Source organism: Alternaria hordeiaustralica, assembly GCF_023758085.1.
Source record: "Alternaria hordeiaustralica strain BMP 2776 chromosome Unknown scaffold_21, whole genome shotgun sequence".
In the NCBI taxonomy this organism is placed as follows: domain Eukaryota; kingdom Fungi; phylum Ascomycota; class Dothideomycetes; order Pleosporales; family Pleosporaceae; genus Alternaria; species Alternaria hordeiaustralica.
The window spans coordinates 93,333-118,874 of NW_026056793.1; the positions used below are offsets into that span (position 1 = coordinate 93,333).

The 25,542-nt window shown below is 53.1% G+C and overlaps 9 protein-coding genes across 9 annotated transcripts; 4 read left to right on the plus strand and 5 right to left on the minus strand.

The window, feature by feature from the left end:
• Positions 1-396: 396 nt before the first annotated feature.
• J4E84_008343 (uncharacterized protein) lies at positions 397-1,727 on the plus strand (the record flags this gene model as incomplete). The annotated part of the gene is made up of 2 exons (XM_049390919.1): positions 397-478; positions 526-1,727. 2 exons carry the CDS (start codon positions 397-399, stop codon positions 1,725-1,727), a joined length of 1,284 nt encoding a protein of 427 aa, XP_049241261.1.
• A 1,298-nt stretch (positions 1,728-3,025) lies between these two features.
• J4E84_008344 (uncharacterized protein) lies at positions 3,026-4,297 on the minus strand (the record flags this gene model as incomplete). Its single annotated transcript, XM_049390920.1, has 2 exons — positions 3,026-3,894; positions 3,949-4,297. 2 exons carry the CDS (start codon positions 4,295-4,297, stop codon positions 3,026-3,028), a joined length of 1,218 nt encoding a protein of 405 aa, XP_049241262.1.
• Positions 4,298-5,235: 938 nt separating this feature from the next.
• On the plus strand, positions 5,236-5,973 carry J4E84_008345 (uncharacterized protein; the record flags this gene model as incomplete). Its single annotated transcript, XM_049390921.1, has 1 exon — positions 5,236-5,973. One exon carries the CDS (start codon positions 5,236-5,238, stop codon positions 5,971-5,973), a length of 738 nt encoding a protein of 245 aa, XP_049241263.1.
• Positions 5,974-6,620: 647 nt separating this feature from the next.
• Positions 6,621-9,327, minus strand: J4E84_008346 (uncharacterized protein; the record flags this gene model as incomplete). The annotated part of the gene is made up of 3 exons (XM_049390922.1): positions 6,621-6,724; positions 7,765-7,857; positions 7,920-9,327. The coding sequence occupies 3 exons, from the start codon at positions 9,325-9,327 to the stop codon at positions 6,621-6,623; spliced, it is 1,605 nt and encodes a 534-aa protein (XP_049241264.1).
• Positions 9,328-12,927: 3,600 nt separating this feature from the next.
• J4E84_008347 (uncharacterized protein) lies at positions 12,928-14,943 on the minus strand (the record flags this gene model as incomplete). Its single annotated transcript, XM_049390923.1, has 2 exons — positions 12,928-13,479; positions 13,810-14,943. 2 exons carry the CDS (start codon positions 14,941-14,943, stop codon positions 12,928-12,930), a joined length of 1,686 nt encoding a protein of 561 aa, XP_049241265.1.
• A 2,276-nt stretch (positions 14,944-17,219) lies between these two features.
• PUP2 (proteasome component pup2) lies at positions 17,220-18,198 on the plus strand (the record flags this gene model as incomplete). The annotated part of the gene is made up of 4 exons (XM_049390924.1): positions 17,220-17,222; positions 17,319-17,420; positions 17,482-17,825; positions 17,922-18,198. 4 exons carry the CDS (start codon positions 17,220-17,222, stop codon positions 18,196-18,198), a joined length of 726 nt encoding a protein of 241 aa, XP_049241266.1.
• A 379-nt stretch (positions 18,199-18,577) lies between these two features.
• J4E84_008349 (uncharacterized protein) lies at positions 18,578-19,286 on the minus strand (the record flags this gene model as incomplete). The annotated part of the gene is made up of 4 exons (XM_049390925.1): positions 18,578-18,734; positions 18,796-18,849; positions 19,112-19,158; positions 19,239-19,286. 4 exons carry the CDS (start codon positions 19,284-19,286, stop codon positions 18,578-18,580), a joined length of 306 nt encoding a protein of 101 aa, XP_049241267.1.
• A 1,536-nt stretch (positions 19,287-20,822) lies between these two features.
• On the minus strand, positions 20,823-21,770 carry J4E84_008350 (uncharacterized protein; the record flags this gene model as incomplete). Its single annotated transcript, XM_049390926.1, has 1 exon — positions 20,823-21,770. The coding sequence occupies one exon, from the start codon at positions 21,768-21,770 to the stop codon at positions 20,823-20,825; it is 948 nt and encodes a 315-aa protein (XP_049241268.1).
• Positions 21,771-24,680: 2,910 nt separating this feature from the next.
• Positions 24,681-25,247, plus strand: J4E84_008351 (uncharacterized protein; the record flags this gene model as incomplete). Its single annotated transcript, XM_049390927.1, has 1 exon — positions 24,681-25,247. One exon carries the CDS (start codon positions 24,681-24,683, stop codon positions 25,245-25,247), a length of 567 nt encoding a protein of 188 aa, XP_049241269.1.
• Between the last annotated feature and the right edge of the window lie 295 nt (positions 25,248-25,542).

A 25,542-nucleotide genomic window follows, 5' to 3' on the forward strand; every position in this document is an offset into this window, starting at 1 on the left:
GCTGGCTGGTCCTGACACCGTCTGGACCTCCGCGTTTGCTGCTTGGAGCACCTATCACTGCAGGCGATAGCTGAGGCACAGGCCACTGTATCGAGGTCCCACTATCGTCTTCAGGTGTTCTGGAGACGTGCAGATCTGCATGATGCGGTTAGTGTCTCTTATCCTACTGGCCCTTAAAGCAATACATAGTCTGGAGTGCCGAGCCTGCTGCCCATATTCACAACATCACTTCTGTGCGTTTTCAGTTCTTGTTACTCTTTGAGAGAGTGTGTTGACTTCCTTTCTTTCTTCGTCTCTTTCTTCTTGTTCATCGTCGCCGGCGACGGGACTGCTGGCAAGTCTGGGATTATTCCACACATTCCTTGAACTAAACATACATTCTTTGTAATCTTCGCAATGGCCGACACGGAGAAGCCTCAGTGCGGCAGCGAGGCGGATGCTGCCGTCTATGACTTTCCTCTGCACGTTGCTGCAGTTTGTGAGTATATCCAAGCCGATCATAGTACACCACTAATATCTTCTTAGTCATTGTGTTCTTCGCTTCCATCTTTGGTGCTGGATTTCCAGTAGTGGCAAAGAAGGTTAAGTGGATGAAGATCCCACCGAAGGTCTTCTTCTTCTGCAAGCACTTTGGTACCGGTGTTCTAATCGCTACCGCCTTCGTCCATCTACTGCCGACCGCCTTTGCGTCGCTCAACGACCCATGCCTACCGGATCTATTCACCGACGATTACCCTGCTCTACCAGGTGTGATCATGATGGGTTCGCTCTTCATTCTCTTCACGATCGAGATGTGGCTTCACGCGAAGACTGGCGGTCACAGCCACGGTGGCGCAACAGGAGAAGCATTCAACGGCGCACAACACGCCCACCCCTCCACCACTGGCATTCAGGCAGCCTTCAACAACCCTATCCGACGAGTTGAGAGCTATGATTCGCAGAAGACGATGCTTGCTCAGCGCGACGAGAAGCGAGGATGGGTCGAAGAGTCAACCTACCCCGTGGACAACTTCCCATTCCCCAAGAGCGGCAGCGACGAGCTCGAGGCCAAGTCCGAAATGCCGCCATGGTTCATCGTATTCTACGAGCAGTACGTGCGCCAGCGCGACGAGATGCTTGCCACGATCAACCGCGCCATGCCTCCTATGCCATCCTACCAGCAGCAACAGGCTCCTCATCAACCGGAGGCTAACTCGTACTTTGACGACGACGTCGAGGCGGCTGTCGACCCTCTTGTCCTCAAGAAGCAGTCCATGCAGATCACGCTCATTGAGGGTGGTATTCTGTTCCACTCCGTCTTCGTCGGCATGACCATTTCCATCACAGCCGAGGGTTTCATCATCCTGCTCATCGCCATCGTCTTCCATCAGATGTTCGAGGGTCTCGGTCTCGGCACGCGTATCGCGGATGTTCCTTACCCCAAGAACAGCTGGAAGCCCTGGGCTCTCGTTGTTGCTTTCGGTACCACCGCGCCCATTGGCCAGGCTATCGGACTCATTACTCGTGGATCTTACGACCCCAACTCGGCATTTGGTCTGATCATCGTCGGAGTCTTCAACGCCATCTCGTCTGGTCTTCTCATCTACGCTGCGCTCGTAGATCTGTTGGCCGAGGACTTCCTCTCTGAGGAGGCTCAGCACACAATGACCGGCAGCACCAAGACATATGCATTCATCTACGTCCTGATGGGCGCAGCTGGTATGTCCATTGTCGGGGCCTTCGCCTAAGTGCGCTCGTCATGGGTCACTCTTTTGCAGTACCCATTGACCCACAGCGCCGGCAAGCTCTTCTGCACTACGCGCGACGCTTTTCCTTCATGTCTAGACAAGATCTGCTACAACAGCCTGGCAGAACGATCAACTGTACGAGTATGGGAACAACACTAGGCGTCATAACGTATATGACGGCACATGTTTAAACTGAAACAAGAATTACTTAAATGGGGCAGCCATTCATTCTTTACGTGGTCATCTCTTCTTTTTAGTGCATAATGTCATGTTCACCCGTTGCCTATCATCATCCTCATGTCTCAACTTTCACTGTATCTTTGTCGGTAGATCTCAATGTGTTGCTAGACTATAGATATCACGAATTCATGACTCTGATAAAGCGCTAAGCTAGAGATCTTGCGTGCATGCGATCTATGGTGATCTGGTTCGCGCTGAAACCCTAAGGAGGTCCTTCATGAGAGCTATGCCCAACATATCTCGTGACGTCCTCTCGCTGACTTCGCTGACCTCTCTCAAGATCCAGATCCAGGGATAGACGGCGCGGCGACTTCTAGGCGCATATGCTTGCGACGAGCTGAATCGGCAGAGGTCCGCCTCCAAAGAAGAAAAGAGTGTCGAAGCAGAGGTTCCTTTCGAAATCGGGGAATCCGACAGAGCTTCGCCGTCGGCTTCAGAAAGCAGAAGTCGGCGCTACTCTCATTGTGCCCTACAACAGTGCGATGACCTATCGCTTTATACGCAATCTCCACGGATTCCACGGCCTCAGCATACTAATCATGCAAGTCAGAAATGCACTTGCCGAAGCAGCGACACATCATTTGCGACCGGAATCCGCAAGCACCGAAGGTATGTTTGTCACGGGATTTGAATGGCGTTGTTGGCGGTTTGCTCGCCCTGTAATGCGGGTGTGGCTTGGCTGGGTCAAGACGTCGCGGCAAGGTGTGAGCTGCACTGGGCAAGCGCGCTTTCGGCCGGATTTTCGACGGCGGATATGCTTGGCTGGGTGTGATATGCGTGGATGTGCGTTTCGATGCGTGGTGGTGTTGACGACGATGAGGGGGCAGGGGGTGAAACGCGTCTCGGGATGTTGGGGCGGGTGGCGTTGCAGGGTGAGACGGGATGGGCGACATAGGTCAGCATGGGTTAGTAAGGGCGACGGAACTTTGCGATGTGAAATATGGTATGTATTGAACTGGATATGTGTTGAAAGCCCGAAGAACGGCCAGCGACCGCATCGCTAGGAACGAGATGAACGCCTGGAAATGCTACGACCCACCATCGACACGACGCGCCGCTCAAACCAAGTTACCCCGAGCGTCCTGCTCCCGCTCAATCGCCTCGAACAGACTCTTGAAGTTGCCCGCGCCAAACCCATCAAAGTTGTTCCTCTGGATGATCTCGATGAACACCGTCGGCCGATCCATCAAATGCTTCGTGAAAAGCTGCAACAGGTAACCGCCCTCATCAAAGTCAATCAGGATATCCAAGCTCTTGAGCACCTCAAAGTCCTCGTTAAGCTTGAGTCCCGACTTCTTGAGCCGCATCTTCATAGAGTCATAGTAAGTCTCAGGCACCTTGATGAACTCCACACCCCTCGCTTTCAGATTGGTGATGTCGCGAACGATATTATCAGTGCGTAGCGCAATATGCTGAACACCAGGACCACCGTAAAAGTCAACGTACTCCTCAATCTGGCTCTGCTTCTTGCCTTTGGCAGGCTCATTGATAGGCATCTTGACCACATCATTCGGCGAGCTCATGACAATACTCTTAAGCGCCGAGTACTCAGTGCAAATATCCTTGTCGTCGACGCTCCAGAAGCGGTGGAAACCAAGCACCTTCTCGTAGTATTCGCACGCGCTTTCCATCTCGTCCCAGTCTTGGTTGCCGACGCAGTGGTCGATGGCTTCGAGCTTGACTTGGGGTAGGTACTTTTGGAGGGGGTCGGCAGATGTGGATTCGGGGCGGTAGCCGGGGAGGAAGATGCCGGCGTAGTTGTTCTTTTGGATGAGCGTGTGCGTTGTGTCGCCGTATGTGCGGATGGTGGCGAGGCGGATGGTGCCGTAGCTGTCGGAGATGTCGTGCGGGGCTGAGATGGTGGCGGCGCCTGATGAGACGGCCGCGGAGTATATGGCATCTACGTTGTCGACTTCAAAAGCGACATCTGGGTTGATAAGTCAGTAAGGATGCTGAACGACGATAGGGGATGCTATCCTACCTTTGACGGCATCACCATGGCGCTCTTGGTGCTCATGGATCTCTCGCAGAAGCTGCTCATCTTCTTTGCTGAATCTTGAGCCCTGCTCTAGGCACCTCAAGGGCGATGTGAGGATGAAAGTCACCTTGCCATTCCGGATAACATGGGATGCAGTCGTTCTTGATCCGGTCTCTAGTCCGCGGTATGCAACACGCTCAAAGCCCATACGTGATACGTAGAACGAAGCTGCTTGTTTGGCGTTACCGACATACCAGTGCACATGGTGGTAGCCTTGGTATGAAGAGACGTCTGAAGGGGTGGCAGCGGATTGCCGTGGCGATGCCGGTGGGGAGATAGCAGCGGGCGCCATTGTGAAAGTGATTTGAGAACAGGAATGAACAGTTGAGTAACTCAGGTATAGTTGAAAGTAATCAGATCTCTGGCTAGGAAGTAATAAAGCAGTGTTGCGAAGTGTAGTGAACTGCCCACTAGGCACCGATGCGCAGCCATTCTTTATCTTCTACCGTTCTGCATCCACTTCCCTTCTCGAACCGATATCCGATCACTCTTGCTAGCAATTACCATTTTCAATCCAGGTAGCGTCATTTACTTGGTTATGCCGAGCTCACGTGCACTGGCCGCCAGAAGAAAGTAAGTGTTGTCCGCCGCTTTCCGCCAATGAAAGTTCCGCCTGCATCCGCCGTAAGAACGACGCGTCGCAGTCGTGTGGTTGTAGCAAGCTCTCGGCGAGCGATTTGCGTCAGATCGCGATTATGATGTTTGCGACTAGTTGCGCATACCCTGGGAACAGGTCTGGGTGGTTTTGATGTACGATGTTGCGTGTAGGAGGAGTGTTGGTCGCCACGTTGTTGCGGCTTTGCGGCCAGCCGGCAATTCCCTGGCGAGCCTGCCCTCACTAAATTCACAACCATGCGACTTCACCACCATCAAGTATACTATGTTCATTTACCATCTGGCTTGATGCGCTTTAGCAGCTCTAAACTTGAGCTTGTTCATAGCTAGAACAAGTTGACATGGACATGGAGAATCATGCGAGGGTGTTCTCGTCCATCCGCGCATAGGCCGAGCCAGACAGCCTTGCGCGAGCCGCCTTCCGCAGCCTCCCTGAACTTTGCCGTGGAATTCCGCAGCTTAAGCCGAGTGAAAGAACGTGACGTGCAACATCGCGATGATCAAAATGGCTTTCACGTGAAAGAATCTCTATGTTCTCGCGCTGAGTCCATATGCCAACTTTCTTCAGCCACCTTCAAGAAAGCCATACATTCCACGACCAAGCCCAACACAACCATGGCAATCACCCTCCCCAACACCTCGCTCTCCGCAAACGACGCACGCATCCTCAACGCGCTCTTCGACCCAGAGACCCTCCCTTCCTCCGTCGGCCAACAAAAAGACATATCCTCATCAATCGACCCATCACTACCCGCCCATCCCATTCTTCCAGACACACAGCTCACCGCACTCGAGCGCCAACAAAGCGAAATCATAGGCCGCATATCCAGCACATCAAGCGTCAGCGACATAAACTCTGCGATCGAAGAATTGAACGCGGTGGTAAAGCAGTGGCCGGCGTATGCGGGTGCGTGGGTGAACCGTGCCATGGTACGGCGAATGAAGCTTGAGGCTGCTTTGGAAGAAGGGAAGACAATTTTCGGGACTGCGAATGAGACAGCGGAGTCAGATATTGAGGCTGTGTTCTCTGATCTCGCGCAGGCGATCAACCTTTCCTCCACAGCTTCCACGTCTACACCAGCCGTGTCGCCGCATGCTGCGAAGATTCTACGAACGGTATATTCGCACCGCGCGTACCTTTATCTCAAAGCTGTGGAATCAGAAGTACGTTTATACGGTATGACCAAGTCGGAGTTGGAGGAGCAAGCGAGTAAAGACTTTGCGGCTGCGGCGCGGTATGGAGATGAAGTGGCGAGGGAGATGAGTGTGAGGACGAACCCGTATAAGAAGATGTGTGGGGTTATTGTGAGAGATGCGCTGAGAGAGGAGATGGGCATGAACGCTTCGGGCTGATAGATTCAATTGCGATGGATTATCGCGTGGCTCATTCGCTCCGTCACATGATGTGGTTTGCTGCGAAAGACGTGATCCATTGACCTATCTTATGCGCTCTTGAACAGAAGCTAGCCCCTTCCAAGCTGAGGCGCTACGCTATCGGCAAGCGCCCGGGACATGTTTCTGGCAGCAAACATCAATCTTATCTTTGTATGCGATGCGGCACGGTTTCGCGAATCTAAAGCGGCACATCATCGCCCATCGATAAGGATCTATCTTCATACCTACGCACTCAATCTTCGAACATTACCCAGTCACTACCATACGAAACGCTTTGTTGTTCTCGAAAGTCTATTATGTCCCTCCAAACCACTATAGCCATGTTCGTCACTTGCATGGCACCGCTCTTTCTAGTCTACTTCGTAGTAGACGGAATCTCCATGCTTCAAATTGACAACGTCACCTACATCGATCAAACGACCCAGAGCCACGCGCACCTCGCTTTCTTAAGCTTTGTTGTACTATGCGTTGTAGCATACGGAGTAATATTGATATGCGCCACGATGTGCGGCGGAAAGACAAGAGTCGGAGAGCGACACGCGGGCCGAAAGACTGTCTCCGTGAGACAACGCGACAAAGGAGAGGTAGAATGGTTCGATATCGATTTACTGAAGGACGATTCGGAAATGGGTGAGGAGGACGAGAAGCGATTCCACTTCCTCAACGTTGACGATGATATCGGCGGTGTCAGTCTTGAGAGCGGAAGTACCTAGGCAAAGAAAACAACATCGAAAAGGAGTCTTTGGGAAGCGCAAGTGTTTTAGAATGGTGCGCATTGATGTGAAATCGATGCGAGATGAGCTGAACCAGGCTCCAACAAGATTGAGAGGGATTGATAGACAACTCAACGAAAACTCGTATATCGAGGTCACTAACACTCGCTCCCGCAATCTGCCACATAACCATCTTCATCCACCAGCCTATCCCATCCATGAAACTCCTCACACGTTTCCGTCTTCGCAGCGCAGTGAGGAACGATGTAATTACATTCTTGGAGCGCGTTGCTTACGCAGCTATCATGATTGTCGACGCGCATGTGGTAGATAGACATGAAGGCAAGAAGCCCTATGACTTTGAAGGGCTTGCGGATGCGCAGGAGAATGAGACCGGAGCAGGATAGCGCTAGTAGGAGGAGATCGGGGGTTGGGTATGAGAACATAGAGGCTTGGGGATGGGGAGGTGGGGTGTTGGGTTTTGAGGGTATGGGAATGGTATGGTATATCTGCGGGCGTGATGTCAAGTTTGCTACTTACCGTCAAGATTTGGTACCTGCTGGAACAGACTCTACGAGAAAGAACCGATGCAGATAACGTATTGCTTGTTCTCCCCCCGAATTGTCCCAACACAATCTCTTCAGTAAGAGCGAGAAGAATCTCTAGGCAGAGTCTCCACCCCTGTGTACCTCTTCATACCCCCAACGCACCCACCTCATCCACCACCCCTACATAGGCAAATTCCAAATAAAATCCAACGTCCCATCATCAAACCCCTGGAACCCACCCTGCAACCCCCCATCCAACCCAAACGGCGCCATCGCCGGATCAAAAGGCAGCGCCAACCAATCATCATCCGGCATATCCGGCATAAGCCCCGTTACATTCTCCGCTAGGCTCGACAAGCTAGACTGGCCCGCATTATGATTGTTCAAGAACGCCATGCCTTCTGTTGCGGAGGCGGAGGCGGCGTGTGAAGTATTATGAGACGTATTATGGGGGGTGGAAGTGGCGCGCGAGGGCAGGCGGGGTGGACGTGAGGATACGACGAAGGATTCGCGGAGGCGGGCGACGTGCAGGTCGAGGAGAGTGGCGTAGCGGGATGCGAGGTGCATGTCATCGAGGGTACCTGGGATACCGTGTTAGTGACCGCAGAGCGAGATGTGCGTTGGGTGGAAGAGATGGACTTACTAGCACGAAGAGCCCTGATCGCCGCGTCCAGGATATCCAAACAACTCTGCAACTTGGCATTCCTACTACCCAGGCTCAACCCTTTGATCAAGTAGATCGAGCTAGTCGTTATCCGCAAGAAGATCCTGACAGGCGAGTACCGCAGCGCCCCCGTTTCAGAAAGCTGACAGACCTTTTGCAGAATCTGACAGCTTCCGTCGACGACTTCTTGGATGAAGTCGTAGTCTCGCGGCTCGAGGTTGAACGGGAGGTTGTCTTCCTGCGGCACATCGGGATCGGTTTCAGCGAGTGTACGCTCGACGACGGCTTGCATGCCGAGGGAGTTGGTGTAAATGCGGACGTATTGGTATTCGATGTGGAGCATGTCGTGGAGACCGACTTTGAGCTTGCATGGGTCGAGATACTTCTTACGCCACGATACTAGCAATGGCTGAAAGTGCTCCAACAGCCCGATGTAGCGACCAGTGCGTAGTAAACTTCGTGTCGTGGCGGTGTTTGGGTAGATGGTGTCTGAGATTGAGCGAGCGAGCTTGGTGAGTTCGACCCAGGCGCTCATGAAGGACTGCCACTGCTCGACTGCACCGGTTGCGGAGTCGACTGGTATCTTCTCCATCAGAGCATGATTAAGACTCTGCGGGATCATCGATGTGCAACCGAGCCTCCATGAAAGCTGCTCGAGCAGAACATATAGTAGCTTCCGAGCTCTGATCCTTCGTAAGATGAGGTACTCAGTGGTGAACTTTGGGTAAGACACTTGGTCCTTGTCGATCCTAGCGTTGTCTTCGAAGAGACCCAGCTCTTGTGCTAACGACAGCGCGCATCCCATCAGCATCCATGACATACGGTCAGAACGTTTAGCCGGCTCGATGACATCCTCAAGCCATCGATTGGATGTTACGTCACCTTCCAACAGCTTCGCGCCTTCCTCTGTGGTGTTGTTCGCGCCGATCATGAGCTCGCAATCCCAGCCATCAGCAGCAGTGGGGAAATGCAGCGCGCGAGGATGCCATTCGGACAGCAAGAGAAGCGCCTCTATAGATCCAATGGTCCGACTCTGCGCTTTCGACGGCTTGACTTGTCCGAGCATGATCTTCATGATGAAGCGCTGGCATTGCTCCCAAAGCCTGTCATGCACAAAGTAACCTCTGGATGCGCCGCCTACACCAGGAAGAATGTTGTACCTAGATGAAATCATGAGTATGGTAGTGCACAGGAATGGATCCAACGCAATGAGCGTATAGTGATTCTCATGATGAGAGTAAAATTCTCCCAGTATCGGCGACAATGGCGAGCAGTTCTTGAAGAATAGATCAACGTAGGTGACCGCCTCATGTGCGGAGAACCAGCCCATCTGCACGAACCGACATGACGTCCACGTCTTCAGCGTCTCTGGTGACGGCGTCGACATCTGCACCGGCTGCGCTCTGAAGGTATGGAACGGCGACGACGGAACACCCTCATAGCCCGATGGCCCTGACCTTGGAGTCTCATATGCCTGCGAGCCCGACTGTTCCTGGCTATCGATAGCATCGCGATGATGCGCAGCTTCGAAAAGCAAATTCAACGCATCGCTCCCACTCGACACCACGGTCCGCATAACCGAATGCGCAAGATCCGGCTGGCTCGACGAGATCCTGCGAAGATGCCCATGAGGTGACTGAAACTCAGTGCGATTCGTGCCGTTGACATGCGGACTAGTCCCCGGCGTGAAACCATGCGTCGATATGGACGACCTATGAGCTGGCGAGGGCTGCACGTTTGGCGCAGGATTTGACTGAGGGCGATCATGAACAGCCTCATCGTCTTCCTCGCCCTCGCGCGCCGCTTCCCCCGGTTTACGTCTCTTAACCCAGCTTCTCTCGGAGCGAAACACACACTCGCGCATCTCGCGCTTGCATCGCTGACATGGTGGCTTTAGTTCACCACCATCTGGCCCGGTTCCCAAGATGCACTTAGCCTTGCGTTGCCGGCAGTTGATGCAAGCCTTGTATGCGCGCTTGAAATCCTCGGGGTGGGTCCGCTTTTTGCTTGCAGACGCCGAATTGACATCTTGTTGGCCTGTGCCAGTAGCGGAGTCGTCCATGGTAATGGGATAAAAGTTATAGATGATAGGGTGATACAACGGATGGCGCAGGAATTGGTGGTGGGCGGAAGCCCGGGTATGACTGGGTTTTGCGCCTCGGGTATCGGCGGTCTGGTGGCGGGCTTATGCTGCAGCCGCCTGCGCCCTACGAGGTAAGAATGACGGACATTGTCTGCGACGCAGCTTCCATGATGTGTTGAGAAGCCTCGTTCTGTCTTGGTATTTGCGCACGATAGGAAGTTGTTTGTATTGAAGGCCACAGTCGCTGCTGCGTTGCGATGGCACTCGTGTAGTGACCGGCTATCGGTGGGGATATGAGCAAGCATTGGGAAGGTGCAAGCATGCATTCGGTAATCACGATCGATTGTAAATCATTTACCATGAGGTGCTATCGGGAGCTTACTTACTAGGCTGTACCCGTAACGCCGCTTGTCTGCGCCAAAGCAAGTCCTGGTCGATTCTCAGTATCTTCATCTCGTTATTAGCCACAACTCGTCCGATCGCTCAATCTCAGAGGCTTTGATCCGCGCGAGGATGATTCTATATCGGGGAGGCAGTATTGCTACACCTAGAGAGTGAGGAGGTGTTAAGAGCGACATTATGTTAATGTATAGCTAGTGTGTAAGCAGTAGAAATTACCTAGGTAGATAGTTTAGAGTACAATAAAAAAGTAGTTAGAAATTAAAGGTATATTATAGGTGCGAGGGCGTTAAAGAGCGCTTAAAGGGCTAAAATAGATAGTACTGTAGTCGCGAGGTGTGCGATGAACGGTTGTATGGTAGCGATGCTACACCTATCGATATCTCTTCCCACATGGGAACGAGCTTTAGTCATACAGACCTTCTGGAAAAGCGTAACATACTCTTAGCTAAGCGCGCGCATGCTGGCATATAAGCGTATACAACTTCCATCACCCTGCTTTCCCGCCATCCACAGCAATCGGAAGTGTCGAATCACCAAAACCCCGACCTTCCACTCGTGGAGTCTTGTCCACAACCGGAAGTTCAGACGCGCCACGCGCTTCTTGACCCATACTACAGGCCACCGGGAGATCCGCACCATATCCCGTTACTTGCCCCGCGTTCAAAGCCCTTGCTCTTCGTTTGAAGAGCAAAAATATTCCCAGTACGATGAGACCGACACCGAATATAGCTCCAAGCGCTGCCCCTGCTATAACGCCAGAGCTCAAGCCATCCTGAGAAGAAGGGACAGAAGGCGTTGATTTTGATGACTGCGATCCAGTGGCAGTGGGTAGAGCAGGACTTTGGAAAGGACGACGAGACGTTGACTGTGATGCGCGATTCGAAGTCCGGAGGCCAGACGTTGAGCTTCTGGCTTCTGTGCTGGTGTTGGATGGCACGCTAGTTCTAGTGCTAGATGGGTCGAGTACAGCAGTAGCTGGTCGCGGTGGTGTAGGTAGGGGTGCAGTAGTAGCTGGCTGCGGTTGTGTAGGTAGGTCTGAGGGATAAACGCAATCAGCTTGGTTAGCCGCATCAGTGACACAATCCCAGCCTGACGGGCAACAGAGCCAACCACCAAAGCCACATGGGTTCGCGCAGTCTTGTCTCCTCAGTATATCATCGGGTACTTCAATCCGTAGCGCTGTGGCGACAGGGCATGAGAGTGAGCCAACCGAGACGAGGAGCTGGAAGAACTGCATTTTGGCGCCGGGAATGGGTCGAGAGAAGCTATTCGAAGTCTTCGTCGAGCGGCCTCGATAAATATCTATCAAGGCTGATGCGCGCTACTCTGTGTCGAGCTATATCGGGCATATCTGCTAACTTGGCACCTCAAGGTTGAGGCAAGGCTGAGGAAATGTTCATATTTCTCCATCACTTAAACCATCAACACCATCGCAACAACAACACCAACTCCCACAACACCAAACCAACTCCTCCCTACCCTTCCACCCGAGCCCGTCGTCATCGTCGAAGCCTGCGCATCAGACACATCAGCCGAGCCCGTCGACACCGTTGATTCCGCGCCAGTCGTCGATGCCGAAGACGACGTAACGCTCGTATCCGCACTCTGCGCAGTGCTAGAAGACAGCAATGACGTCCTACTAGCGACCCCAACCCCCGTCCCAGACATTGACTCTGAACTTTCTGCGATCGTGAACTGCGTCGAGCTCGACGTCGGCGCCTCCGTTAAAGTAACAGCACCAGCATCCGAGCTAACCACCATCGTCGGCATCATGGTAGTAAGATCTGCGCTAACCACAAGAGTCTCACTGCTCAAAGCAGGAACCTCACAAACCGCCTGGTTATCCGCGTCTGTCATGCAGACTTCGTCACCGGTACAGCAGAGTGTGCCGTAGTATCCGCATGCTGTGCCGCTGTCGCATGCTTGGGCTGATGCTATGTTGAGGGACGCGAGCAGGTTAATAAGGATAGGGGTGGTGAAGCGCATGGTGGGTGCTGGATGTAGAAGGTTTGGATGGGGAATTGGTGATGGGAAATTGGTGATGGCTGCAGGCAGGTCCTTCGCGTTGTTTTGTTGGGGTACGATCCTAGGTATCTATCTCACCGTCGGCCAGGCTAACTTCATCTGCCGTATCTCGTATCCCAATCTCGCATCACGCTCCTCGCTCCTCGTTCTTCACTTTTTACATGGCACACTTCACGGTTAGCTACGTCTTGCGCTACTTCCTCACTGAATTAGCTACACGGGATGTAAGGTAATCATGTATGGTTGGTTTACGCTCAAGCCCGTATCCCCTTGTAATGTGCTACTGAGCCATCTCACACTTAACGCATTGGTTAAATATGATACAGTTCAGTAGCACATCACACGACGACATGAACAAGATACGTATCTTTGGTGTATACATTACATTAAAAGGATCTAGGACTTTTAGGTTCGTAATAATACAGTTGACATCCCAGTCTTCCACGTTGCCACCACTCCACATTGCCGTCCTCCGATCTAGCTGACCAGCATGAACAGCCCGAGAGCAGGGTACGTCATCTGGAACCAATTCATATCAAGCCCATTGATCGAGTCCACCTGGTAACTAACCCGTTGGCCAGCTTCGCAAGGAAAGCTAGCGACGTTGTATTGATGAGCAGGCTCGATGAGTTGTACAACACCGACAAGACTTGAGTTGCCGACACTCTGCATGGAAACAGTATCAGAAACTTGGTTGGCGAGGCGAGATACGCTGATACCACCCGGAGTGCGAATTTGAACGGGTGCTGTTTCGGGTATGGGAAAGGGCGGGGGCATGTGTAGAGCCAAGGTGCAAGTCTTGCCGGCGAACTCAGCGCGGATATCGTAAACGAAGACGGTTGATATGGTAGGCGATAGCAGGGCAGTATATCCGTTGCCGATCACTTTGGTGGGGTCGGCCTTGTCAATGGGGATGAGCTGGTGGGGGTATTCGAATGGTTCTTGAAGAGGGGTAAAGGTTGGTTGCGGTAGGCCTTCGATATGCTCAAGACCAATTCCAGTGGACGAAGCGGAAAGCGGTGCTGAACTCTGAGCTGTTGGGGTCGGCCGATCAAAGCTAATTACTGGAATGGTGACGATTGTGGGTTGGGATGTCGGAGCATTTACTGAGACATATTAGCTTCTGACTGTTTGCTTTAAGTATTCCTCAGCCCTCTTACTTGACGACCCAATGCCTGATGACATCCCAATACTGCTGCTGCTCGAAGGCTCCTTCCAATGGCCATTAGTCCGTGCAACCCCGTACGGGGCAGGAACGGAACAGAGGCAATTGCAAGAAACCGACAGAAGCGCAGACAGAGCATACAGGAACGACGACAGGATGGGTGACAAGAGGAGCATAAGAAGGTACTAGCTTACCTTGGTGCAAGTGCCCGATCCGCTCTGGCAACCGGTACCGCAGTGTCCGGCGGTGTTTCCGCACCATCCGTACTGCGAGCAGCAGTTACCGAACGGCGAGCCAGCGCAAGTAGCACCTCCCTGGGATCCGCAAGTACCATCGGTGGAGACCTTTTTGGACGGGTTGCTGGGTGCGGAACCAGCAGGGCAAGAGAGGTCGAACAGAGGCTTCACCTGCATCAGATCACCCGCAGGCTTGATGCCGAACGAGGGGACGGGGTTGCCGTACTGGACATCCTGGAGGATGTAGTACCACAAGTTGACGTTGTCCTTGACGAGCTGGCAGGTAACGTCCTCCCAGTAGATGCGGGCATTATCCGCACTGGGCTTACCCTGGTTGAGTGTCTCGCCGCTAACGGGCCATCCGGTCTCGGTAACCCAGACGGGCTTGCCCTTGGCAGCGGCAACAGTCTGGTGGTAGGCGTCGAAGAAGAGCTGGCTGCCTGAACCGACGTTGTTGTTCATGGTAGTCTGGAAGTAGGGGTAGGCGTCCATGCCGATGAAGTCAACGGCTTCAATAACGGGGTTGTTGGTAGCGTTGACGTAGACGGTCCAGGTGTCGACGTGACCGATGGGCTTGCCCTGGAGAGCAGTGCCACGGATGGCATCACGGGTCTGCTTGATGTAGTTGACGAGCTCCTGCGGCTGAGCACCGGCGCCGGACTTGTTCTCGATACCAGTGGGGGTGACACGGTAGAGATCCTCACTGCCGACGGAGATACCCTCAACGAGGTCAGTGAAGGCAGTGCCGTACCGAGCAATGGCGGCCTTGAGAGCAGTAATCTCGTTGTTGAAGTTGGCCTGACCGGCGGAGGCCCACATGCCGAGGAGGAGACCGGTCTTGGTGTTGATAGCAGCCTGGATGGCTTCAATGACGTCGGTCTGGGTGCCGTGCTGGATCATGGTGTACAGACGGGCGCTGGTCCATCCATTGGTGCCAGGAAGCTGCTTGGCGGCGTTGAATTCATATTCAAAGTCGGCCTGCACCTTGGCCTGGTTGTTGTTGAAGTTGGCGCCGTAGTTGAAGCCCTTGATGGCAGCGTTGGCCGAGGTCAAGAGGCCTGCAGCGGCGAGGAGGGTGGAGGAGACGCGCATGGTGGCGGTATTAGGAGGAAGAAGACGATATTAAAAACGTAGAATGAGGTCTTGAGAAGGGAGAAGGGTGCGAGAGAGCGGCGTGGGCGAGGAATGGTGAGCAGGACGCAGCGAAGTATTTATTCACCGGTGACGTTTTGCTGGATCTAGACGTCGCTGCCGTCTGAAGGCTATTCATCGGACGTGCATTAGCCGCACGGTCACAGCTAATTAGTGCCTTCTCGAACGAGCAGGCACGCAGGAACGCGGATGCCGGCGGTGATCCCAACCCTGAAGCCTGGTCAAGCAATCTTGGCATGCAGGCTCTTCAACAACAGCCTGTTCATGCCATCCCCAACATTCTCATCCTTCGCTCGTTGCTGCTTTCATCGCAGTCGTCGACGGTTGAAGCTCACCAAGCATTCTAGAAGGCCCGATGCGGCAAGACAGGGACCGACCCTTCTGCCCCGTCCTCGCTAATCATTGGCCCATGTGGAGAAGCAATACTCAACGGCCAGACAGCGACGTCAAGCCCCGGTATAGGGTCGTATCCGGATAAAAATAACCCAGCATCGACATCATCCCCGCCGCGGGAGATGAGCTGCACATCTCATGATGAGCGTGCAACAGGGCACACGCGGGTTTATCGAAATCGTCGACATCTGTGTGGCTGCAGAAGTCATTAGTCCCTTCATTAACACGAGTGCGACACCCTCATGCGAGTGTCTGGTAGACACATGTCCTCGTGTGATCCGTTGGGGTCGCGCACTACCGTGGTTGTGATCTCGTTGTTGACAGCACCAGATGCATCATCCACGCGCGAAATTTCTACCCCTAGAAACAGGCAACCGTGGCATCACGGGATTCGCACTCATGGTTCAGCTGCCTTCGCTCTCCCATGGAACACACACTGAACATTACCACTCGAAACCCCAACAGACACCTGGTGCATCATCCATCATGGTCGCAGGCCGAGATTCCAGAATATGGTGACGTGGATAGCGCTGCTGGTCCGAACTCAGGAGAAACGGTGCCGACGCCAGGCACTTTCGATCCGAGCTATGACGCGCATCATCGGCTTCTGATCCGCGGATGCGGGAGGCAAGAATTTGAAGTTCGGGCGAAGAAGCGAAGTTGATGTTGGAAAGGTAGAGGATGCGGAGAATTACTCCAGCGGTTTGGTGTCTTGGAAGGCGTTTCGTCCCGGCGCCATGCGCAAATGTCACGAACCGGTACGCTAAGCTTTACCCCTACCACAGCTTCGATATGTCGATGGAAGCTTGGTTAATCGATGAGGCACTCGGAGCACTCTGCGACGACGACGAGTTTAGAAGATAACGGGTCGGTATCGTGGCTGTGTGGTCGCTTGCAAATATCCCTGTGTTCTATCGGGAATCTAGCCACGCGCACGGTACCCAGCGCAAAGCTCCCGAGATTATGGACGATATGATTCTGGCATGAGCAGTTACCCGCGTTGACGTTAAGCTGAGTATCAGCATAGCCACTTGACTTTACCTGGCTGTACGACTGGTACTGAGATGCCTCCTCATCTTACCTTCTGGCGTGTACGACCAAGAGTACTCCGATAAAGCAGACAGCATAAATTTGGTGAGACTTGACTGCGATACACATGGTTCAGTCATGTGTAGCACCACGAGTACATCAACTCTAAAGCTCAGCAGCATCTGTGTACTACCATTGCGGCAATCCATGAGTATTGCCAAAAGGTGCGCAGAACGCGGTAGCGAATTGATTGTTCGAATGCGAGGACGCTTCCGGAAATAGAGCCCTTTCTTAACGATACCTCGTGCGCAATATCACTTCGTGACAGAAAAGCATGAGCTACTTTTTGAGGATTTACTTGAAGTTGGCGGCAAACAATGTCGCGATAGAGGGCAGTCGATGGATGCGATTGCGAAAATCCACCATAGCTTGTTAGGTGTCAACTTCCGGAGATCCGCGCAACATTGTGACTGCAGACTTAGATGTATTTGCTAGTTGTGTTAAGAAAGTGATGATGAATATCAGATGGAAGTCTTGGCATCCCGCCCTAGCGCGCGGCTCGTGTTGCCTGAAGCTCTCCATAGCTAGAGAAACATCCAAGCCGCCAACACAACTCCGCAACACCTCACCGCCGCCTACACTTCCCAGACCTCGACTTCCCTGTTCGAGAAGCACTCGGAACTCTCACCACACACCTCAACTACACTTCCGCACAATTCGCCGCCATGGTACGCCTCATTGAACCCCGCTGGAGCTCTTGTACTAACATGAGCAGTTCATAGCACGAAGCGAATATGGTAAGCTTCCCAGAGCAATTATACAGTAGAATCTATACTAACTAAACCTCCAGACCGTGGTATCAAGTTCGTCCACCCCGCGCCTTCCACTACAAGCCCGCCCGCTCACAAACCCACAGCACCTTCTCGCCCGAAGGCCGTCTCTTCCAAGTCGAATACTCGCTCGAAGCCATCAAGCTCGGTTCAACAGCAATAGGCGTACGTCCCTACATCACCCCTCCCCATCACACCGGCAAATCCCCAAACTCACACCACACAGGTCGCAACAGGCGAAGGCGTAATCCTCGGCGTAGAGAAGCGCGTCACCTCGACGCTCCTCGAAACCAGCTCCGTAGAGAAGATTGTCGAAATCGACCGCCACATTGGATGTGCCATGTCGGGTCTGCAAGCCGATGCCCGCAGCATGATCGAGCACGCGCGTGTCGAGAGCCAGAACCACGCTTTCAACTACGCCGAGCCACTTCGCGTTGAGAGCTGCACGCAGGCGATATGTGATTTGGCGCTGAGGTTTGGTGAGGGTGCTGAGGGTGAGGAGAGCATCATGAGTCGGCCGTTTGGTGTCGCGCTGCTGATTGCGGGTTATGATGAGGATGGTCCGAGTCTGTATGTCACTCCTTCCCATCTTCCTATCATGTCTTTCCCTACAACATCTCTAGCACCAGAATAGGCATTGGGATTACAAACTAACAACACACACAGCTACCACGCCGAACCCTCGGGCACATTCTACCGCTACGATGCCAAAGCCATCGGTTCCGGCTCCGAGGGCGCGCAGGCCGAACTCCAGAACGAATTCCACAAGTCGCTTACGCTCCCCGAGGCCGAGGTGCTTACCCTCAAGACGCTCAAGCAGGTCATGGAGGAGAAGCTGGATAGCAAGAATGTGCAGTTGGCTAGTGTGACCAAGGACAAGGGCTTCAGGATCTACACTGATGAGGAGATGGCTGAGGTTGTTGGAAGGCTGCCGACGAACTAAGCTTTGCTGGGGGATTGAGAGGGTAGCTGGGGAAAGTGGTAGATGGAATGGCATATGATAGCATCTTGATAGATGTGCGAGTCACGCGAAAATGAAGCAATGACCAAACAACTTGGAGATTTGAGTGGCGAGTTATTATACGGGATCAACGAGCTTGTGGTGATGTCTGGCAATCGAGCAGATCATGGATCAAGATACGATAAACCACGTATCAAGCCTTTAACATATTCAAGCCATAAGTACGCGCCACATCATCACAAACACAGTCACCCCGAGCAATATGCAATATATCAACAAAGACAAAAGCGGTCTATTTCCCTGTCTGCAATGCCAATTGTCCCCATATTATACAGTCCATGCATCCTCGTAAACAAAGAGCTCAGAAAGGGTTATCCTCAGGCGGTATCTCAACCGTGAAGAACTTGTCCAGGATAGGAATCTTCTTCATGATGTCGTCGCGCACCTTGGGGACTTCGGCGAAGAAGAAGAGGGCGAAGAAACCGGCTACACCGCCGAAGCCGGCGGCGAGGCCACCGCTGGGATGGGGTTAGTTTGTGTTGGATGGGTGGAGGAGAGGAGGAATGGGGGGAGACATACTATTTCGCGGCTTGCTTGAGGGTAAGGCCGTGGTAGTTCTTGGGGATGGTGTATCTGTGGTTGTATGTTAGCGTCTGGAGCTTCGAGGTTGCGATGGGCGTGGATCGGGTAGGGCGGCGCGGCTGTGGGCTGGGTTGTTTCTCCTCTTTTCTATGCGCATCTCGAGCGTATGCGTGGCATCCAATTGCCTATCCCGCTGTCTATCGAGGCGTCGCAAGCCATCCTCCTCTTCCCACACCTTCCCAACAACCCCCAACCCAATCCCAACCCTTTCACCGCCCCTCCCACAGCCTTGTTAATATCGGAAAATACATACTGAGGACCAAAAGGACTCCTGTAAGCCTTGTACGGGCTGCGCATGCTCTATTCCCACATATTAGCTTCTTCCGTCATCGCAACCAACTTCCACCTTTTCGCCTCCAATTGCACGGGACGTGACTTACGACAGCAGCGGGCGTCTTGCCGTGGTGGCCGAAGGATGAAACAGACATCTTTGGCGAGTTCGTTGGGGGTTTAAACGCGGGTGGAAGGGTGTGGTCTGGCGTGATGTCTGGTGAGGTTGATGGCGGCAGAGAAAGCGCGGGAATGCTGGGCTTGGCGGCGCTGGGAAAAGGTGGACGAATCAGGGAGCGCGGGATTTTGCGGGTGGGCTTGTCAGCAGGTGTTGGGGGGAGGACACCAACGTTTCTTCACTTCACGGTTGAGATGCACAGCTTCCTATGCTTTTGCCTGGTTTGGTGCCTACTTGATGGAGAACGGTCTGCGTGGTATGATTACCCATTGACCTGCTCTTGGGCCTCAATTGCGACACTTCACGATGGGTGAGGAAGGCACTCAAGAAGCTCCTTGATCAATTGAATTTGATGGCGAACACGAAGAGCTAGACAGTCATCTCGAACTCAGCGCTGAAAAAACGGCATTATCATTGCCCCAGATGATTTCGATCCGTCTGTGGTACGCTGGAAAGGCGCACCTCAAGGTCCATGGTGAAATACTAGGTAAGGCTTGGCGTCACGTCAACACCAAGCAAACGCGTCTGCCTTGGCCGTTGGGGGGATAATTTCGCTACGTAAGCTTTCGCATTCTCTACACTTTCTACGACTCTTCGGGTTTCCATTGTCTTCGCTCAAGAGCAATCAACCAGCGCCTCCATCTGCGGACAGACCACCTTCGCTATTCCACCCGCCTCCCCAACGATACATCTTCGTCAACATCATGTCGACACAGTATGGCCTTGAGAGCGATTCGGATGACGATACAGTGGTACTGCTAGAACGATTCTCTCGGCCGTCCCAATGGTCGAAAACGCCCACTACGCAGACCTTCCACCCTTTCCCACGTCTGCCCGCCGAGCTTCGCGCCAGGGTATGGGCTATCGCGCTACACAGCCAGATAGAATATGTTGACAGGGACGAAGTTCACTTCACCGATGAGATCCGCATTCACCAGGAGGACGAGGTCATCGCACAAAGCCTCCGAGGCTACCCTTCACTCTTCTTCGTCAACCGTGAAGCCCGCTACGAAGCTGCAAGGATCGACGGAGGCAAGTGGCACCCATTGAAGGCTGGCTTAGAGATCTACGCAAATCTCGCCAGGGAGAACGTTATTGTCTTTAGTTGCTACCGAGGTCCAAGGCACTTGAACTATCGGTATAATGGACGCTTCGAAAAGCGTGGCTGTGCCGGTCACTGCAAGTGTTGTCGCCCCTGGTGAGAGGATTGGGATGGTTGTTCGGTACGAAGTTGTCACGGCGGTCAAGCCTCAGTACCGAGAGAGGACTTGTTACAGCCAGAATGCGGAAGTCTATCAACGCGGCCGATATGGTCACGTATCATGTCGTGCCTGCCGTTCGAATACGACACCGGTGTTGGAGACGGCGGTGGAACCCTGGAAAAGCATGTAACAAATCGACGATAAGGACATATCTCATGATCAGGCAGCGTAATGGTATCGTCTCCATCACTCCACGACCATGCTCATTGATGCGTTTCTGGTGTTCTTCCGAAGACTTCCAAATTGTTCTTCTTCTATTGCTCGCCCCCATTGTCGTTCTTCCACGTCCCAGCGTAGTGATGCGTAACCAGCTTCGGCGGCAAAAGTTCTTCTTCTTCCGGTTTATACGTATTCGCCGACGCTGCAAACGACCGACCCGGCATGACCAAAACATCGCCCACCAGCTTCGGCTGCACAAGCTCCATCATATCGCGCGCGTCAATCTCCCTATCAAGTATCTTCCCCAAGCTCGTGTACACACTGCGCGTCAAGCGCCTGGGACCAGTAAAATCAACGACATCCCCCATGACATCCATTGTCGCGTTCTGGATCGGGATGTTGTGCTCCTTCGTCTTGTCTCGCAGTGTCTGAAGGATATCGTCGATGACCTGCATCATGTGTGGCGATCGCGGTTTAGCCATTATCGTCCAGCTGGCGAATTCGCGGACATATTCGCCGGGCCAGCCTTGATCGAACTCCCAGCCTACGACTAGCGAGGCGATTCCCTGGTATGCGGCTGGCACCCATTCATCCATGGATACGCCTTCTTCGCAGGAGACGTCTAGGTCAGACCAGATTCCGCCTTCGTTCCACAGCAAGACATAGCGCAGCATGTCGGCTTTGTAGATGGGGACGGGTAGAGCGAGGTATGCATCGACGATATCCGGTCGGGATTCCGCAAAGGTCTTACGAACGTACTCATCGCCGTCGTCGTCCGTCAAGAAGTGTGCTTGGTAGTCAGGATTGCTATTCACACAGCTATCGGTCCAGGCCCGCGTCTCTTCAGAAAGGCCACTAGGGCCCAACTTGTACCAAATGCGTTTAGGAAATCCGCCGTTTTGCGGTGGCTGCGCTATCGCGGGCGTACCCGGCGCACGGACAGTGAAGTGATCTTGAATGGAGAGAAAGTGGTAAACCAACGCTAATGTGCACAGCGCGATCAGTGTGTAATGATTGAAGACTTTGGGTAGCGACAGTGACATGGTGGGAAAAACTAACAAAGGGGGAAGGACAAAGAGGAGGGCACGAGATCGCAAAGCGCCACGGAGGGGCGATCCTTATACAAATGGTGGGCGAACGCCGCAGTGAGACCGGTACCTGCAGCTCACAGACTTTAGGGGCGGCTGCACGCATTCTATTTTCACGGAGCGCTGGGTGTGGCGCTTAACTTTCTGTTATCACATCTCGCTTGATGTGGCACGGTAGCGCTGATACATGGGTCTGTTGGGGTTGATGATCTAAGATCACGGCTAATGTTGGGGACCCTTTCAACTGTTGGACCCGTGCGAACATCTGTCGGCCCCGAACAGACTTACATGTACTTCTCGTATTCATGCTCCGGTATTTTATGGCTTGCTTCAGTTATCATGCCGGCTGCATCAAGTCGACCCTAGGCTGACACCCAAAACCGATGAGTACAAAGAAGTTTCAGCACGAGGGGCGCATCGTGGCAAGGCGGTGTTGCACCCTACGCCTCTCGCTGCTGGAACAAGAGGAATGAGGGGAGCGGATTCTGAGCCATGATATTGCGTGCGATTGCTTCGCACAGTTGCCAGCTTCTCATCTCATTCAGCGTGTGTTTCTTGTCACTCGCTGTTTACCATCACTCGTTCCACTCAAGTACTGCTACGGAATCATCAATCTCGCAATCATCTAATCATTGGCGACGATCCAGTTGGATATGACTTGTCTAAAAGCATATGCTTTGCTAGCCATACTATCCCCACTTGTATCCAGTCTCGGCATCCAATTCATCAACCCCCCAACCCACGGCACAGACGGCGGCCTAAGCAACCCGCCCACCTACAAGCAAGACTACACCATAAACATCCAATGGTATCCCGGCGACGAAACGGGGCCCTACGATTTAGTCTTGCACCAAGTCAAAACCCTCGGCCAAGACCAGACCGGCGACGGCGAATTCATCATGCGTATGAAAAACACTTATTCCGTGGCTTTACCTACAGAAGAGAAGCTAACGTGTGGACCCAGCCAGTATCGTGAATAGAACGAGTTACCTGTGGAATGTCAAGACGAACGCGAGGCTAGAGGAGTCGACGCTGTTTTTTCTTAGTGTTTTTTCGGTCGATGGGGATTCGGATACTAGTCAGTATTTTAATATTGTGGATGGGTTTATCGCGGGGAGTGGTGCGTCGTCTGAGGCGGTGGGTTCTTCTACGACGCCGACGCGGTCGTTTTGGTCACCGGAAGGATTGTCAACTGCAGCTTCAGCGTCGGCTTCAACGTCGGCGTCAAGAGTATCCGGCACGCCAGGTACGGAATCGGGTACAGGTTCAACGAGTACACCGACAAGCTCTACCACAAACACTCCAACAAGCACCATCGCAGACCCGTCGAATTCTCACGACCAAAACATCCACCAGCACATGCACAACGACTTCCGCCTAGGCCATAAGATCGGTCTCGGCATAGCCATACCTGTCACGCTTGCCCTTGGAATAGCAGCTAGCTGGCTGCTCTTTCGCCGCCTTCAAAGAAAGAGGAGAAGAGTGTCACACCAATCACCAGCTACCGAAACTGAACAGTATGATCCCGACAGAGATGGCCATGATGCTAACGGGGATGTGTACGAAGTGCCGTCGAATCATATACTGGAGATGGGTCAGCCGCATGGGAAGGGGTTTGAGCAGTTGGGAGGGGAGCTGGAAGATAAGCCGGCGATTGCGCCTGGGGTCTTGCCGTCGAGGTACGAGATGGAAGCTAATACTGTCCATGAGCTTCATGATCAGCCGGTGAAAGCAGATGGAGCTGTGGCTAAGACGGGGGATTGATGCAGCAATGTCACACCTTTGAGAAGTAGAGTCGACTTATGGCCATTTCACCAATACCATCATTTGACGCACCCTGATCGAATGCCAGGAACGTATGAGATGCTGTCAGCACCATCCGTTGGGACTTATAGCAGGCATGAAGCAACACTGTCGAGTTGAAGCCGGGATACAGATCCTTCCCATTGGTCTCGTTCTCGATGCAGGCTTCGTCGAACTGGGGCAGGAAGGTTTCCATAAATGTCTCGCGCTATCAACGACGTGAATTGAGGGCAACCCGAAAAACTTTGTAGAACCTCTCATTTTGGCGCAAGGCTGATCTTTGGGATGGGCATACCGTAGATACGGTAGCGCTAAGCTACATACGTCAGGTGGGGCTGCCCAAACCCTCCCCGCAGCTGGATAAATGAAGCCGCAGTCACCTCGCAGAAGTAGACATCTACCACTTCCATTGATAAAATCATCGCTTTTGCAAATTGCTGTCGCTCTATGTCCTCGTACGGAGATCGCGCGGTAAGCTTAGGTAGCTTGGCACCTGGGCAAGGCTAATACAGGCACGCGGGTCTCTGCTTACTCTTTCTCGATCGGTACCTAGCTCTGGGTAAAGATCACACAAGCCAATCATTGTTCTAGGAGAGTTACACCCCCATATTGCGTCCAGTCTGCCAAGGTGTGCTGAAAGCTTGGAAGTGCTTGGCGACGCCTCCTCAGCCTACCCAATTAGTCTTCATAGCTCATGGGCTGAGAGAGTCTGGGTAGATGACCAACTCGACTATCTATAGCTACCTACTGACTGATATACAGAGGGCACCGGTTCACAATGTCGACCACGTTGCGACACGAAGATGATCGTGCGTACACGAAGACTCCGAAGATGAACAGAATAGGAGATTTACCACAACCTCACGTCCTCGTCATCTGATGAGCCTTTATGGCTCTGTTAAGAGCGTCTGGAAAGGTATAAGAAGGCTCAATCTTTGACCATAAACCCAACAGCTCCAACAGCTTCAACAAACACACTCCAAAACCAACAGTTTCTCTCATCTCAATCAGCTTCTCACTTAGCTTGCTCAACTCCTCATCAATCTCTCCAGAACCGTCACCATGGTTCACTACAGTCTCATCCTCGCGGCTCTCCTCTCAGCCACTCTCAGCGCCGCAATGCCAGCTCCCCAGCCGGAGGCCAAGGGCCTTTACACCATCCCCGCCGCCGGACTCCCCAACGGCATGTACGACGTCGACCTCAACGAAGACGGCACTACACACTTCACCCTCGTCGACGTCGCCCACCCTAACTTCACCCTCGCCGACACCGCCGACTCTACCTCCGCCTACCACGCGCGTAACCTTCTCGCCCGCGACAACGAAGGTCCAGGCTGCGGCAGCAGAAAGCTCAGCACATCCGACATCCAGCAAGCCTCGAACCAATGGATCAACTTCTGCGGCGGCGGCACCAAGTGGTCCGGTCGCTCCAAAGCCTTTTACTACAACGGCGTCGTTGCGTATGGCTGCTCCTACGGCGGGGATCAGGGCTGCAACAAGGATATGATGGCCACGCTTTACGGCAAGATTGCGGGTGCGTGCGGCTCTGATGTGGAGGGGTATTATTCTTTCCCCCAGTTCAAGGCTGGCTATGGGTACACTGTGTCGAACGGTGGAAGCTTTTGTTAGGTGGTTTGAGGTGGTTTGAGGGGGGCGGTGCGGGATTCAACATCCATTGCCTTGTGTGATTAGCGAGATGGACTGACCTTGATTCTTTCTTTTCCATCTATATCTATAGATTCATACTAAACAACACACTGTCTTTACCGCTTTCCCTTTTTGCACTGCAGCATGAACAATAAAATCTCAGTGTGCGCTGCTGTGCGAGATGGCACACGATTTGAACCTCACTAGCATAGTGCGACTATTTATAGACATTCATATAGCAGCATATAGACGGGATCGCAAGTGTTGCAATAGTATC